This window comes from Terrapene carolina, unplaced genomic scaffold, assembly GCF_002925995.2.
Source record: "Terrapene carolina triunguis isolate 2854851 unplaced genomic scaffold, T_m_triunguis-2.0 Scaffold141, whole genome shotgun sequence".
Taxonomy (NCBI): domain Eukaryota; kingdom Metazoa; phylum Chordata; order Testudines; family Emydidae; genus Terrapene; species Terrapene triunguis.
The window spans coordinates 3,832,939-3,848,295 of NW_020664492.1; the positions used below are offsets into that span (position 1 = coordinate 3,832,939).

The 15,357-nt window shown below is 42.0% G+C and overlaps 1 protein-coding gene across 4 annotated transcripts in view; it reads left to right on the plus strand.

Moving 5' to 3' along the window:
• LOC113406844 (wiskott-Aldrich syndrome protein family member 3-like) overlaps positions 1-15,357 on the plus strand; it is a 163,099-nt gene that overhangs the window by 129,110 nt on the left and 18,632 nt on the right. For all 4 annotated transcript variants that reach the window (XM_026653633.1, XM_029911990.1, XM_029911988.1 and 1 more), the window contains exons 2-3: positions 5,027-5,169; positions 14,214-14,348. In XM_026653633.1, coding sequence (XP_026509418.1) covers positions 5,037-5,169; positions 14,214-14,348 — 268 coding nt within the window. In that variant the 5' untranslated portion in view covers positions 5,027-5,036. The remainder of the gene's footprint in view (positions 1-5,026; positions 5,170-14,213; positions 14,349-15,357) is intronic.

Consider the following 15,357-nt stretch of genomic DNA (forward strand, 5'->3'; position numbering starts at 1 on the left):
CAGATTGAGGTGTCATTAGAGGAGGCTTTGGAACAAATTGATAAACAGTAATAAGTCACTAGGACCAGATAGTATTCACCTAAGAGTTCTGAAGGAACTCAAATGTGAAACTGCAGAACTACTAACTGTAACCTGTAACCTATCATTTAAATCAGCTTCTGTACCAAATGACTGGAGAATAGCTAATGTGACGCCAATTTTTTAAAAGGGCTCCAGAGGTGATCCTGGCAATTACAGGTCGCTAAGCCTGACTTCAGTACCAGGCAAACTGGTTGAAACTTTAGTAAAGAACAGAATTGTCAGACACAGATTAACATAATTTGTTGGGGGAAGAGCCAACATGTTTTTTGTAAAGGGAAATCATGCCTCAGCAGTCTACTAGAATTCTTTGAGGGGGTCAACAAGCATGTGGACAAGGGGGATCCAGTAGATATTGTGTACTTAAATTTTCAGAAAATTTTTGACAAGGGCCCTCACCAAAGGCTCTTAAGCAAAGTAAGCTGTCATGGGATAAGAAGGAAGGTCCTCTCATGGATTGGTAACTGGTTAAAAGATTGGAAACAAAGGGTAGAAATAAATGGTCAGTTTTCAGAATGGAGAGAGAGATAGTAGTGTCCCCCACGGGTCTGTATTGGGACCAATACTATTCAACATATTCATAAATGATCTGGAAAAAGGAGTAAACAGTGAGGTGGCAAAATTTGCAGATGATACAAAACTACTCAAGATACGCAGGCAGACTGTGAAGAGCTACAAAGGGATCTCTCAAAACTGGGTGACTGGGCAACAAAGTGGCAGATGAAATTCAATGTTGATTAATGCACATTGGAAAACATAATCCCCACTATAGTAACTCCTCACTTAAAAAGCAACAGAGAGTCCTGTGGCACCTTTAAGACTAATAGATGTATTGGAGCATACACTGACGAAGTGGGTATTCACCCACGAAAGCTTATGCTCCAATAAATCTGTTAGTCTTAAAGGTGCCACAGGACTCTCTGTTGCTTTTTACAGATCCAGACTAACACGGCTACCTCTCTGATACTCCTCACTTAAAGTCATCCCGGTTAACGTTGTTGCTGATCAATTAGGGAACATGCTTGTTTAAAGTTGTGAAATGCTCCCTTCTAATGTCGTTTGGCAGCTGCCTGTTTTGTCCACTGCTTGCAGGAAGAGCAGCCCGTTGCAGCTAGCTGGTGGGGGCTTGGAACCAGGGTGGACTAGCAGCCCCCATATCAGCTCCCTGCTCCCCTAAGTTCCCTGTGCAGCAGCTGCCTGCAGTTCAGCTGTGTCCCTCCCGCCACTGCCATGTGCTGCTCCTGCCCTCTGCCTTGGAGCTGCTCCCAGAGACTCCTGCTTGCTGTACGGGGGGAGGGGGGAAGAGGAGGGCTAATGTCAGGGTGTCTCCCCCTCCCCCCTGCTCCTGCACCCCGGTTACCCCATCTTCCATAGAGCTGGGGGGGGAGAGACACATTACGGAGGGAGCTTCTAGGAGTAGCTGCAGTCTCAGCAGGTCTCAGCAAGCTTATTTAATTAACAGGGCAATGTACTTAAGCCTGAGGTCAGCTACTTAAAGGGGAAATGTGCATTTTTTTCTCTCACACACAGGGTGTGTGTCTGCCCTCCCTCCTTTCCTGCTGCCTCTTAGAGTGTGGGAGTTAACCGTTGAGGGCTCAGTCAATTGCTAGTTCATTTAGCAGTGAGGCATTCCCTGAAAAATATCCCACCCTCTAACTCCTCCACCTCAACCAAGCTTCACAATCATCATCACTGTGTACCAGTATTAAATTATTTGTTTAAAACTTATAGTGTGTGTGTGTATGTATGTGTATATATATGTGTATGTATATATAATATAGTCTTTTGTGTGGTGAAAAAAATTTCCCTGGAACCTAACTCCTCCATTTACATTAATTCTTATGGGGAAATTGGATTCGCTTAACATCGTTTCGCTTAAAGTCGCATTTTTCAGGAACATAACTACAACGGTAAGTGAGGAGTTCCTGTATACATATGAAATGATGGTGTCTAAATTAGTTGATACCACTCAAGAAAGAAATCTTACAGTCATTGTGGCTAGTTCTCTGAAAACATCCACTCAATGTGCAGCGGCAGTCAAAAAAGCAAACAGAATGTTGGGAATCATTAAGAAAGGGATAGATAATAAGACAGAAAATGTCATATTGCCTCTATATAAATCCATGGTACACCCACGTCTTGAATACTGCGTGCAAATGTGGTCGCCCCATTTCAAAAAAGATGTATTGGAATTGAAAAAGGTTCAGAAAAGGGCAGCAATAGTGATTAGGTGTATGGAATGGCTTCCATATGGGAAGAGATTAATAAGACTGGGACTTTTCAGCTTGGAAAAGAGATGACTAAGGGGGTATATGATGGAGGTCTATAAAATCATGACTGGTGTGGAAAAAATAAATAAGGAAGTGTTGTTTACTCCTTTTCGTAACACAAGAACTAGGGGTCACCAAATGAAATTAATAGGGAGCAGGTTTAAAACAAACAAAAGGAAGTATTTTTTCCACACAACACACAGTCAGTCTGTGGAAGTCTTTGCCAGAGGATGTTGTGAAGGCCAAGACTATAACAGGGTTCAAAAAAGAACTAAAGTTCAAGGAGGATAGGTCCATCAATGGCTATTAGCTAGGATGGGCAGGGATGGTGTCCCTATCCTCTGTTTGCCAGAAGCTGGGAATGGGCGACGGGATGGATCACTTGAGGATTGTCTGTTCTGTTCATTCCCTCTGGAGCACCTGGCATTGGCCACTGTTGGAAGACAGGCTACTAGGCTAGATGGACCTTTGTTCTGACCCAGTATGGCTGCTTTTTTGTTCTTATGCTCTTTTACCTACAAAGGATGAGGCCATTCCAGAAGTCTCCTAGGCTATTTGTTGCCATAGAAGGCAGAATTCAGGGGCAGGCCATTTCCACCCAGAGAATCTCGAAGTGGGTCTCAGAGTGCATTACGCTCTATCAGTTGTTGGGGCAGTCCCCACCAGGTGGGATTCAGGCCCATTCCGCGAGAGCACAAGCATCAACTACGGCCGCGCTCCACAATATGTCCCTTATGGACGTATGTAAGGTGGCCATATGGAGTTCGGTACACAACTTTTCTTCTCACTATGCCCTGGTGCAAGACTCTGACAGATGCCTCATTTGATGCAGCGGTCTCTGTTCTATGGTGCAGTCATCTTCCTTGCACACTTCTCTTATCTAGATACTGCTTGTTAATCATCTTCAGTGGAATACAATAGGGACCGTCACTCGAAGAAGAAGAAAGGGAGGTTACTTACGTGTAACTACCCTGTTTCCCCGAAAATAAGACAGTGTCTTATATTAATTTTTGCTCCCAAAGATGCGCTAGGTCTTATTTTCAGGGGAGGTCTTATTTTTCCTGGAGCTTCGGGGCCTAATATTCCGGGGTGGCCTTATTATCCGGGAGGTCTTACTTTCGGGGGATGCCTTATATTACAGCGAGAGGCAAAACTGGAAGTAGGTCTTATTTTCGGGGGATGTCTTACTTTCGGGGAAACACGGTAGGGGCTCTTTATGATGTGTGGTCTCTATCTGTATTCCAATCCCGCCCTCCTTTCCCTCTGCTGCAGATTTGTTAGATTTGTGGTAGAGAAGGAACTCAAGGTGCAGTCAGTCCGCCCTGCCCTTTATCGTCTTGGGCGAAACCATGAGGCAGTACAAGGGCGTATGCGTGGACTGATGGACATTCCTACTTTGAAAAGTTCCAAGCACACAGCGCATGTGCATAACTCTCAGTAGAATACAGATAGGGACCATGCATCTCAAAGAACCTCCAGTAACATGTAAGTAATCTCCCCTTCTGCACAAATTCTGCATTGCACAGTGGCGTAGAATTCTCTCAGGAGTAAATTAAAGGTGAAAGGTTACTACTTTATTACTGCTCCAGTGCAGCAAAAAGGAAGACTTCAATATTTGCCTCCAAATAAACTCTTGCCACTTAGTTTTCCTAAGGAAGATCCAGATTTCTGTACAAAAATGTGTCCTCCTGGAATATATCTGTGATCCTACAAAGCTAAACATTTATTGTTGTCATCAGACATTTAAAAAAAAAGAAAATACCTGAGCTTTCAATCTCTGCAGAAAAATCATTGGTTCACTTGCTGATCATTACCTTGCTTGACTACTGCAACTTCCTCCTCTCTAATCTTCTTTGCCTCATTCCCTTGGTTCGTTCCAAAATGCCCATCTCAAAATCATCTTTCTTGCCTTTCAGTTGCTAATTTACAAAGATTTATTAACTGATAATTTTTTAAATAACTTATCTTTACTTCCACCTTCGAGTCACTTCACTGTATCCCCATGGAATGTTGCATCAAGTTCAAACTTTTTGTCTTCACTTTCTTATGGACCTGTATTTTGCAGCAACCATGCCCATGTCTCCTTTCACAATCCCTTCAGTCTGCTCTGTTTTGCCACGTTTGCCTGTCTCCATCCTCAACCCCTACAGGGACATAAGCCTTGATGTCCCTTTTGTTTTCTCCAACAAATGTCTCGCAGATTCCATATTGCCTTTTATACTTGAAATGGTCTTCCAAAATCTGTTTGTCAAGTCTTCATCATTACCTCATTCAGATCATCCCTAAAAGCATATTTCTACAACATCACCTAGAAAAACAAGTATATTTAGTTACAAAATATCAAACCTTGTAACAGCCACACAACCAACAGCTATACGACCAATAAGACCTTAACTGAGGAATCTTATTTCTGTAACTTGTGTCCTCTCCCGCAGCACATTACTTTTGGATGTTGGATCTTAATTTGTCTGTTAAGTCCACTTAGACTATAAACTCTTCAGGGCAGGGGCTTGTCATTCTTGTGTTTTCTGGGCAGTACCTAGAACACTTGAGGGTGATCTAAAATGAGCAATAAAGGGAAACACTTATTTAAGGTATATTAGGGAAATGTCCAGTGTACATTGTAACTTCCTATTTTGCTTGAACTATAACACTTTTTTTTTTTCTGTAAATTGCAGATTGTGAGCCATGCCTTTAGTAAAGAGGAACATTGAACCTAGGCACCTCTGCCGAGGAGCTCTTCCTGAAGGAATAACTAGTGAACTGGAATGTGTCACCAACAGTACCCTTGCTGCTATTATACGGCAACTAAGCAGTCTGAGTAAGTCTCTATAGTTTTGTACTTTTGTTTATTAATGAAAAATTGAGTAGCACAAAGGCTTTGTTTACTTGTTTTAAATGGACAAATTAAAATTTAAGACTTTGCCATTTGCAAAGTGTATCATAATAATGCTTCTGCTCTTATATACTGCTTTACATCTTCAAAGGTCTGTGCAAACAACACCTCCCTGAGGTATCTAGAGTTTAGATATGGAAAGTGTGGCACAGAGAGACTAAGTGAACTTGCCTCAGGCCCACGTAAATCAACGTAAAAGCCAAGATTAGAACATGCATCACAAATTCCTGGCTTCCAGTCCCTTGCTCAGTCCAGTAGACTACTCTGCTTCTTGGCATTAGATGGCCATAGGAAGTTGGTTCTGTTGTCTTTTAAGGAACTTATTTTTTCTTAGGAATCTGGTTTTCCTTTACTTGCACATGACCTGTTAATACTAATGGGAAGTAAGCACACACATCAGAAAGAGAATGGATGCCATTGTCCCCTTGTAAACAGAGTGACAAACAGTAACTGAGGAAAGTTAGGGTAACAAGAGACTATTAGAAAGAAAGTCTAGATTTGTTTAGATCTATTTCAAGGAAGAGCTTCAATTTTTGTGTATTTTAGAAATTCAGATAATTACAATATTTATGTTAGCTATAGATTTAATATGTTTAACTTTAGACTCTTTTCTGCCAGAAACAGAACAGAAAATGGTTTCATGAAGTAATTTATACAGGTAAAGCTCTTAATTAAAAAGTCTGTTATGTGACTTCATTAGGTTTCCAACTCCGTAAGATAATGGCACTAGATATTATTCTTTTGAGCTTACATTTATTAGGAAAGTTTGAGTCTACTGAACTTGTTTAGAGAGCAGTGAGCTCTGACTAATCCACCCTGTACTAAACTGTGTCCAAGAAAAGTATCATGTTTAAATATGGGTCAGGTGTGAGTCCTGAACCTTTAGCACCACAGCACAGACTCTTACCACCTGAGCGTCAGGATTTAGGAGAAAGCTGTTATCCCGGAATGGGGCATGGACTGCTAGGCTCAGGGATGGCTAGTGGAAGACTAACCTAGCTTGTGTGCGCGCTGTCTCTCTCCATCTATTCTCCATCCCTGGGAGGTCAAAGGAGCTTCTGCCCCATGTGGTGCCCCCAGAGGGGTATTGGGGAAGGGCTACTGGTGCCGTTTGCTGGGTCTGGGGAGGAATGGGGTTAATGGTGGTGTGGCCTGATCCAGCTCTATCCCCTCTCCCTCTGCTCTGACAGCTCTCAGGCTTTCTCAGTGCAGTGTGCATAGGTAGCGTCTTCACTGAAGCGCTACAGTGGCACAGCTGCTTTTTAAGTGTAGACAAGACCCCAGTAAGATTCAGACCTCTTCCTTGAGCTTTGTGCATACAGAATGCTGGCGGCTAACTCTCCATCTTGGATACTTTTATATAGGCTTGGAAGGATTAGATTTTGATTGGTAAATGTTGATTTCAGGGCCAGTCTTAGGGAAAATGGCACACTGGGCAAACTTGCATTTTGGTGCCCCTGGCCCCCATGGGTTCCCCAGGCTTCCCACCCTCCTTTCACCCCAAAGGCCTGCTCCCCTTCCTGCACCCCTAATCCCATAACCCCCTTCACTCCTAACCCCTGCATCCCCCTCCTGCACCCATGTGGGGAAACTGACCTGGATGCACGAAGCAGCTGGCATTGCTGCTCGCTCCCCTCGGGACAGTTGCTCCTCTGTCCTGCACACCCCTAGAGGGGTGTGTGGGGGGGGGGAGAGTGAGGAGCAACATCAGGGCTCTCTGCATCCAGGTCATTTTCCCTGCCTGGGCTGCGTAAGGAGAGGGAACGAGAGCAGCAGCTGCTGAGGCCTCACAGCACAGGTGGGGAAAGTGACCTGGATGCAGGGAGCTCTGGTGTGTGTGTTGGGGGGGAGGGACAGTGTGAGGAAGAGTGTGTGTGTGTGTGTGTGTGTGTGTAAATACAGCTAATAAAAGCCAAAGCTGGCCAAAACACCAGCCATGTGCTGCTCCCACTAAAAGGGAACCATCACACTATTTCATCCTTCACATTTCTCATATGAACTACCAGGGCTTGAATTAAATTTTTGCATGAAATTGGGGCAGCCAGAAACCCTGACCCTGGCCTGTCACTGAGCGTCCCCCCGCCCGCTCGCACCACCCTCCTGGGGGAGGAGGTGGGGCCAGAGCAGAGCCGCAGCGGCTGAGGGCTCCTCTCCACCCGGCGCCAGCAGAGAGAAGTGGGGGTTTGGGGCTGGGCCGGGTGGAGAGAAACCAGCACCGCAGCCCCTTGGCCGCAGCACGCAAGTACAGCTCTACCTTGATAGAACGCTGTCCTCGGGAGCCAAAAAATCTTACCGCATTATAGGTGAAACCGTGTTATATCGAACTTGCTTTGATCCACTGGAGTGTGCAGCCCCGCCCCCCCGGAGCACTGCTTTACCACGTTATGTCCAAATTCGTGTTATATTGGGTAGCGTTATATCGAGGTAGAGGTGTATAGCGCTGGGCTGGGCCAGCGCACGGCGCCCTCTTTGGCAGGCCGCCCTGGGAAGCTGCCCCGGGTAACTGCCCTGGCCGTCGACCCCAAAGGCCGGCCCTGTTCAGGGCACACACAGACACTGATGGAAAAATATAAATGCTGCTTGAGAACTTACTAGGGTTTGATTTAAGAATATTTTATTTGTATATTTTGCATGTGATGTTGAAAGTTTGTTTTCTAACAGTTATAAAACTTCAACATTTTGAATCTTATAATCTACTCTTATTAAATAATTGTCGGACCCTCCCATAATTTCCCACAATTGTGAAAATTTAAATAGATAAAAATGTTTATCAGTCAAAACTATAAAAAAATCAAATTCTGCCAACCCTATTTTTATAGTAGTAGTATTAATATATTGCAAGTCTCTTTTCACTTTCTCAGATTGCTGCCCTGTGAACTCTTATATCCTATCCTGTGCCATCATGCTTGCTTTTACATTACTTCTCAACTGAGGTTAATGTTGTGCTAATTGTAGCTACTTAAACATTGTAGTGTCATTTTTTTCATCCTTGTGACGGACACCTCAAGAGTAGCAAATGCCATCTTAATTTAGTATTCATTACAAATTCAAAATAAAACCAATGTTTAGTCAAAAAGAAAATATATATTTGCCAGTAGTTCTAATTTGCAGCTCTGTTAGCAGTCATGACATATATAGGAATTCCTGTATTTTCCATGGTTTCAGGGTGTTTCCCAGATTCCCACATTGGAGTCACCAGTCAAGTGTTCCCTAAAATGGCTTGACAGGGAAATCAGTCAACTAATGTTTAGATAATTCTGCCTGGCTGAGAAGCAGAGGTGCTCACAAGGGAGATGAGGAGGCAGAGAAATATAGGTTGGTAGTAACACTAGTGGAACTTGGTGGGGAAAAACAAAATCCTGTCAGACTGAAAGGTTGGGAGAGGGCTTGCCAAGTTGAAGAAAGGGGATTATTTAGGCACAACTGCAACAACGTGGGCAAACGTGTGGAGAAAGTGGAGCAAATAAATAAGATCACACAGAAAATAAAATTGGAAAAGTGTAACAGAAATAATCTTAAGCAAAAAGTACAATTGCATGAAAATTACAATAGCTATGAAAGATATGACAGGGATGAAATAAACAAAACAAGATTTTTAAAAAAACTTCATGAAATATTAAAAACACATGATAATACTTGGCTCTTTATAAAGCACTATTATGGAAGTGCTTTACAAAATAAAGTAACATCCATCCCTATTTGAATATTGGGAAACTGAGGCACAGAGTGATTAAATGACTTGTGGATGGGTACACAGAACCCAGATTTTTCAACTCCCAGTTGAAGAAGGTTGACATTGGCGCACTTCTCTGCATGCCAGGTTTAGGTAACAGGTTTTATATCGACATCAGCAATAGATTCTTGTCTCTAGCTGACGGCCAGATGAGGTTGAGGGCACTTGGTTTCTGTTCGCCTCCATCCTCCACCAATCAGCTATAGATGTCCAGCTCTTCAACCGTGGCTAACAGAGGAGGCCTTTCAGACAATTAAATTGAAAGCCACAGCCCACCAGCAAGGCGATAGGCACGGTCATAATTAGCTGAAGCGAAAGTTCAGTGCCCTGGCGCTTCACAATCGCGAGGCATATTCTTACCAAATGGCAGATGAAGTTGAACTCTGCTTAGCCAGGAGAGACTTAAAACTGACATTCCATGTGATCTGCAACCTCAGCGGTCAAGAGGTAGTCGCTACAAACGGCATCCTGAATGATAGCCAAGGCCATCCATGTAAATCAGATGATGACATCCTCTCATGCTGGGTGGAACATTATCACAGTGCTCTGAAACACCCTCCAGCCACTGCTTGCCCAGAGCTGAATCATTTGGCAGTCACTGTGATTTCGGACCCAGATGCTTGTACAGATGCACTAACTTTGGATGAAGTGAAGCGTGCCATTTGCAAACTGAAAGAGATGTGCATCTGGCACTGATGGCATCTCCTTATAGCTGCTAAAATGTTCTTTTGACCCTGTAGCGGAATCACTTCTGGTCATCTTTTGCCTGGTGTGAAGAACTGGAACCTTGCCAACCACCTGGAGGGACAGTATTGTGAACTGACTTTATAAGGGCAAGGGACCACACAGTGAATGTAAGAGCTACAGACTGATCACCTTGTTGCCCATGCCAGGGAATGTGTTTGCATATATTCGGCTGGTGCGTTTGGAGTCCTTGCTACATCGGAAGCGTCACCCCCAACAGTCAGGCTTTACGACTAACAAGTCCATATTAAACACCATTTGGGCCCTTCGCTTGTTATTGGAGATACTGGGGCTTCTTGAGCTCATGGTGTATGTAGTGTATGTCGATCTGAAGACTGCATTTGATTCAGTTGACCAAGTCATGTTGGGAAAGGCTTTAAAGATACATGTGGGGAATCTTGAAGATCAATAGTTAACAAAGGCTTGATGATATTGAAAAAACTTCAGTGTTGGCCATAGGTCTTCAACATCCTGTTTCTAGTATGTCTGTCTTACTCACAAGCTGCAGCTTCAAAAAAGAAATTTTGATGAAGCTCTCGAGACCTTGGAATGAATCCTTCCGCCCTTCTGCATCCTTCTTCTCACCTGTTTGATAATTATCTAATTTCTTAGAGAGATGGAAATTCATCACCTCAGATTAGTGGAGTTCAGTGTGATAGCAGGACTTCAGCCAGTAGGAAAGTCGAAGTCTGGGGCAGATGACTCTTTGCTTATTCACTGGATCATACTGTTTTCCTTTAATAATACTGTTGTTACTTACACAATATAGTTAAGGACTCTTCTTTTAGCCCATAACCTGTCAGCCTCTCAATAGTTTTGGCTATGCAAGATGAAAACTTTAAGCTACATTCATGTTCATGACCCTTTTGTATAGTGGGCAAATGCTTCTTTGGGGGATCCATTTAGTTGAAGTGTTGAACGAGACCACCAAGAATTAAGTGAGGTTCATTGATGGATTATGAAAATTCTCTTCCACCTGTCTCTATAACACAGCTGATAAGGAGTTTAAATATTTTTTTCTACAGTATATGCCAGACAAGAGTCATTATGGGGAACAGATTCTTTTGTTCTCTGATTTTATCCATGTTTGTACACAGAGAAGGGAGAATAGTTGCTGTCCACTGCTGATTATATCTGAAATGTAAATATAAAAAGCCCTTGGTAATCTTTGCATTGGATACTTCGTAAGTTGAATTTAGTTTATAAATTCATTAATGTACTCAACTAAATTGCTAGTTCTTCTACATTCATTTTTCCTTTTTTATCATTTTTTAAAATGTTGTGTTCTCTCATATGTTTAGATTCCTTTGCTGCCCTTCCCCCATTGCTTACCACCTATCTTTAGTAATAGGCTTTCACAGTTAGATAAATAGTTGTTCAGTTAATGCATTGAAACCCTCTTACTTTGAGGTCACCTTACATCAGGGGTGGGCATACTTTTTGGCCTGAGGGCCACATCTCGGTATGGAAATTGTATGGCGGGCCATGAATGCTCACAAAATTGGCGGTTGGGGTGTGGAAGGAGGTGAGGGCTGTGCCTGGGGGTGCGGGCTCTGGGGTTGGGCTGGGAATGAGGGGTTTGGGCTGCAGGAGGGTGCTCCGGGCTGGGATCAAAGGGTTTGGAGGGGGATCAGGGCTGGGGTAGGGGGTTGGGGCACTCAGGGGTGCAGGCTCCAGGCGGCGCTTAACTCAAGCAGTTCCCGGAAGCATGCCCCATCCGCAGGCACTGCCCCCGCAGCTCCCATTGGCTGTGGTTGCTGGCCAATGGGAGCTGCAGAGCCGGCACTTGGGGCGGGGGCAGCATGCGGAGCCCCCTGGCTGCCCCTGCTTCCGGAGCCACGGCACGCACGGAATGGGGAAAGCCCCGGACCCCATCCCCTGGCTGAAGCCCCCACTCCTGCTCCCTGGTGGGAGCTTGAGGGGTGTAGTAAAAGGTCTGACGGGCTGGATGTGGCCCGCAGGCCGTAGTTTGCCCACCCTGCCTTACATACTAGAAGCATATTAGCGGCCTCAAGCACAAGAAAGAAATACTATTTTTTTCAGTCTCAGATACTTTCATTAATAAGCTTAAAAGAAGATAGTCTCTGTAATTAACACTGATAGGTTTTTGCTTCTCAGGCTCATCTGCATCATTGATTTGTTTCTTTTCTGTAACCAGCACTAATCATTTTCATTTCTTTCAGAAGGTAACTTCAGAGACATCTTATTCAATATGTTAATACAGATTTTTGTAGGGAATTAATTGCAATTGATTTTTGCAGAGATTGCTACCAGAGATCAACTACAGATGCATGAAAATTTTGTAGACAAATGTCCCACAAGTTATTTACTGCAGACATTGGAGAGAAATATCATGATGCATATTATTTGATGAAAAGTAGTAGTGATCTTCTCAAAAGACTTAAGTATATTTTGCAAGCCACTTTATCAAGAAGAGTCTAATATGGAATAGTACGAGGATGATACTTGGAACTGCAGGGAGGAACTGCCTTGTGCTGTCAGATATTACAGTAACTATAAGGAAACAGTGGAGATTGAAAGGTTGTTGTTTTTTTTGCGTGAAGTGGAAAGGACTTTCAATTTATCTATCTACTTGGGGTTGCTGGGGAGGAGCTTTTAAAATTAAGGATTAACAGATCACCTCTGCTTGTAAAAACACTGATCCAGAAATAGTAGTGGGTGATTGCAGTTTGACTTTTGGAATGTGTTATGCATAGATTTCTGGCTGTTTTTGAAAGTGAAGTAACTATTTTTTTTTCTTTTTTGCAAATTAATAATTAACTTTTCCAGAAGCTATGTAATACTGTTTTTAAATGGTTGGCTTTTATAGCACAATCGGTTTTTAATATGGAAGCTATGATCCTCCTAACTTCAGACAGCTTTCAAGTTCTCAGCTTTCCAATTTATCAACTACATGTATTATTAAAAAATCTAATTTAAAAAGTAATGTTCTGAGCAGCTAGAAAAGCTAAGTGTGTCTAAGAAATGGTTTGCGACCATGTTCATTTGAGTTATCTGTTACACTGTTGTTTTACCAGATTGTTGTTGTTGTCAGCAGGAAGTTAGTGTTCCATTCATCATTCATTTTTAGAGCAGTGAGTACCGTTGAAAAATATTTTTCAATGTTCAAAAGAGAAAATTATTCACAAGCAGATCTTTAATAATCTCTTTTACCTCCTTTAAGGTAACTGACACTTATATATTGTTTTTCCTTTTTTAAAGCACTTTGTAAACTTTAGCTTTTGATTTAGCCACATCAGAGGAAATCGGTGAAAGCCAGTAAAGGGCCTGGGGAAGGGTAGTGGAGCAGTTTCTCCCATATAGATAGCTTCTGCAAAATGCAGACTTTTAACATATTTTTTCCTAGCTCTTCTGGTTGTAAAGATGATCTTCTGAATGTGAACAGATGCAGTGTTATCTTATTAAATCTACAAGTACACTGAAACAATAACTCTGAGCTGCAAACAGACCATTCATTTTAATGGAAAGTTAATTCTGAAGCCTGAAGATGAACATTTAAATAGAGGCATTGCTAAAAGTTTGTTTCCCTTTTTTTTCTGGTCCTTATGACTGTTTGTCAGCTGTCCCCTAGACTTTTTTGGGGGCAGGAGGTGGAGGGCAGAAAGGTGGCACAATGCCGTGTCTATCTCCCCACTAGGTGCACTAAGCAGAGCTTGGGCGCACCTCAGGATCTAGCTCATCATGTTATTTACAGATTTTCACACCACATTTAGTGGAGGTTCTACTACTGGGAAATTCCCCCACTCAGAAAAGAGAGAAAATAAAATCAGAATATTGTAAATTTTCCTTCATCACTATTCTGTGAGCATCACTTGTCACTGTTAAATTAATAGACTATCTTTTCCAAATAAAGGATCCAGGAAAGGGGAGGCTCCTCCAGGGTTCTAGAATGTGGACATTTTTCACTCTCCAGCAATAGATTCCGAAACAGCCAAAAGGATTTTATTGAACAACCCAGCAGTCAATACACAGTGCTGAAGGGCATTTTTGGAATGTCCTTAATTAACCATGTGTACAGTGAAGCCTGGTTATAGGGCACAACTTAAAACTTTAACATAATTCTGCCACTTTGTGCTGCTCACTCTTGTTCAGACGATTAATAAATATATTAAATTATACCTGACTTACTGTGGCTCACTACTATTCCCAGGACTGACTCTGGAACCTTTTAAAAGATAGCAATAACATTGGCTACCATGGAGTTTTCGGCACAGAAGTGGATTTTAATGATTACATGTTTTTGTTAGCAGCTCAGCCACTTAAGGAGATTGTTTAAGTTTATTTTGATCTGTCTGACCATTTGCATTGTATTTAACTGTTCTGGATGTAATACTGCATTGCTAAAGTGCATAGTACGTCTGTATATTTTAATTCTATTATGAGTGTTTAACTGTAATATCATGCTGTTGAAGCAGTGTTTCCTGTGTTTTATAAGTCTTTAACAGATGGCATTCTCTATTTTTCTCTACAGGCAAGCACGCTGAAGACATATTTGGTGAGTTGTTTAATGAGGCCAACAACTTCTACATCAGAGCAAATTCTCTTCAAGACAGAATTGATCGCCTTGCTGTCAAAGTTACCCAGCTGGATTCAACAGTGGAAGAGGGTAGGTAATTGCATAAAAGCACTGAACCAGAAGTGATGTTGACAAGGTCACAGTAATTAATTACACAACAATCACTGTTTTTTCCTTTGGAATAATGCTGAACTGATAGTTCATCATGTTTACTAGGAGGGCTTGCTGGAAAAAATCAGATTAGGTTAATTGGAGAAAAATATTTTGAACCTCTTGAGGACTTTGTGATACAATCCTTGCCTTTCAGGACAGGAGACATAGCTCTTACACTCATGATCTAGGTCATCTTAATAAATCAGAAGTTATTTAATTTAGTCATCAGTGAAATTTTTCCAAATCGTAAAACCATTAAAAGGTTTAGGGCATTTGGCCCTCTCATTTTAAAAGGGGGTGTTGCAGCTTAGCATTGATGTTCATTATCAATGTGTCTCTAGTATGACTGGCTCTAATCAATGCTGTTATAATCTTCTTTCCCTAAAGAAAATGGAGATTTATGTAATATCAGCTAGCTAATATGATACAAAGTTCGAATCACCAGAGACTACACATCCTTGGATCAACACCAAAATTACAGCATCACTTGTTTATGTATATAATTACAAATGAATGACCACATTAATAATATGCATTAGAAACTTGAGGAAATTGCATTAAATAATTTTAAAAACATATTCCTGTGTCCTACCTTTTAAAAAAAAAAAAGCTGAAATGTGCAAACTTGCTTGCAAGTTCAATTTCCTAACATTGAAAAGCTTGTTTTTTTTTTAAAATGAAACAATTCAAAGGCTCTGTATAATTTGATGCTGGTTTTTACTAGAATCGTAATGCCAACTGTGTACGTATAAAAATGGATCTCTTTAAAGAAGCTGCTGACTTCAGTGATTAAAAAAATTAGGGCTCTATTAGGATTTATGTTTCACTTGTACACCAGAAATGGCATTCAGGTACAAAGGATACCTTCAGGTTGAATTAAAGGAACTCACACACTGTGGATATGCAACTGTAATCACATGCTTGCTTTCAGGAATTGTACTGTTCC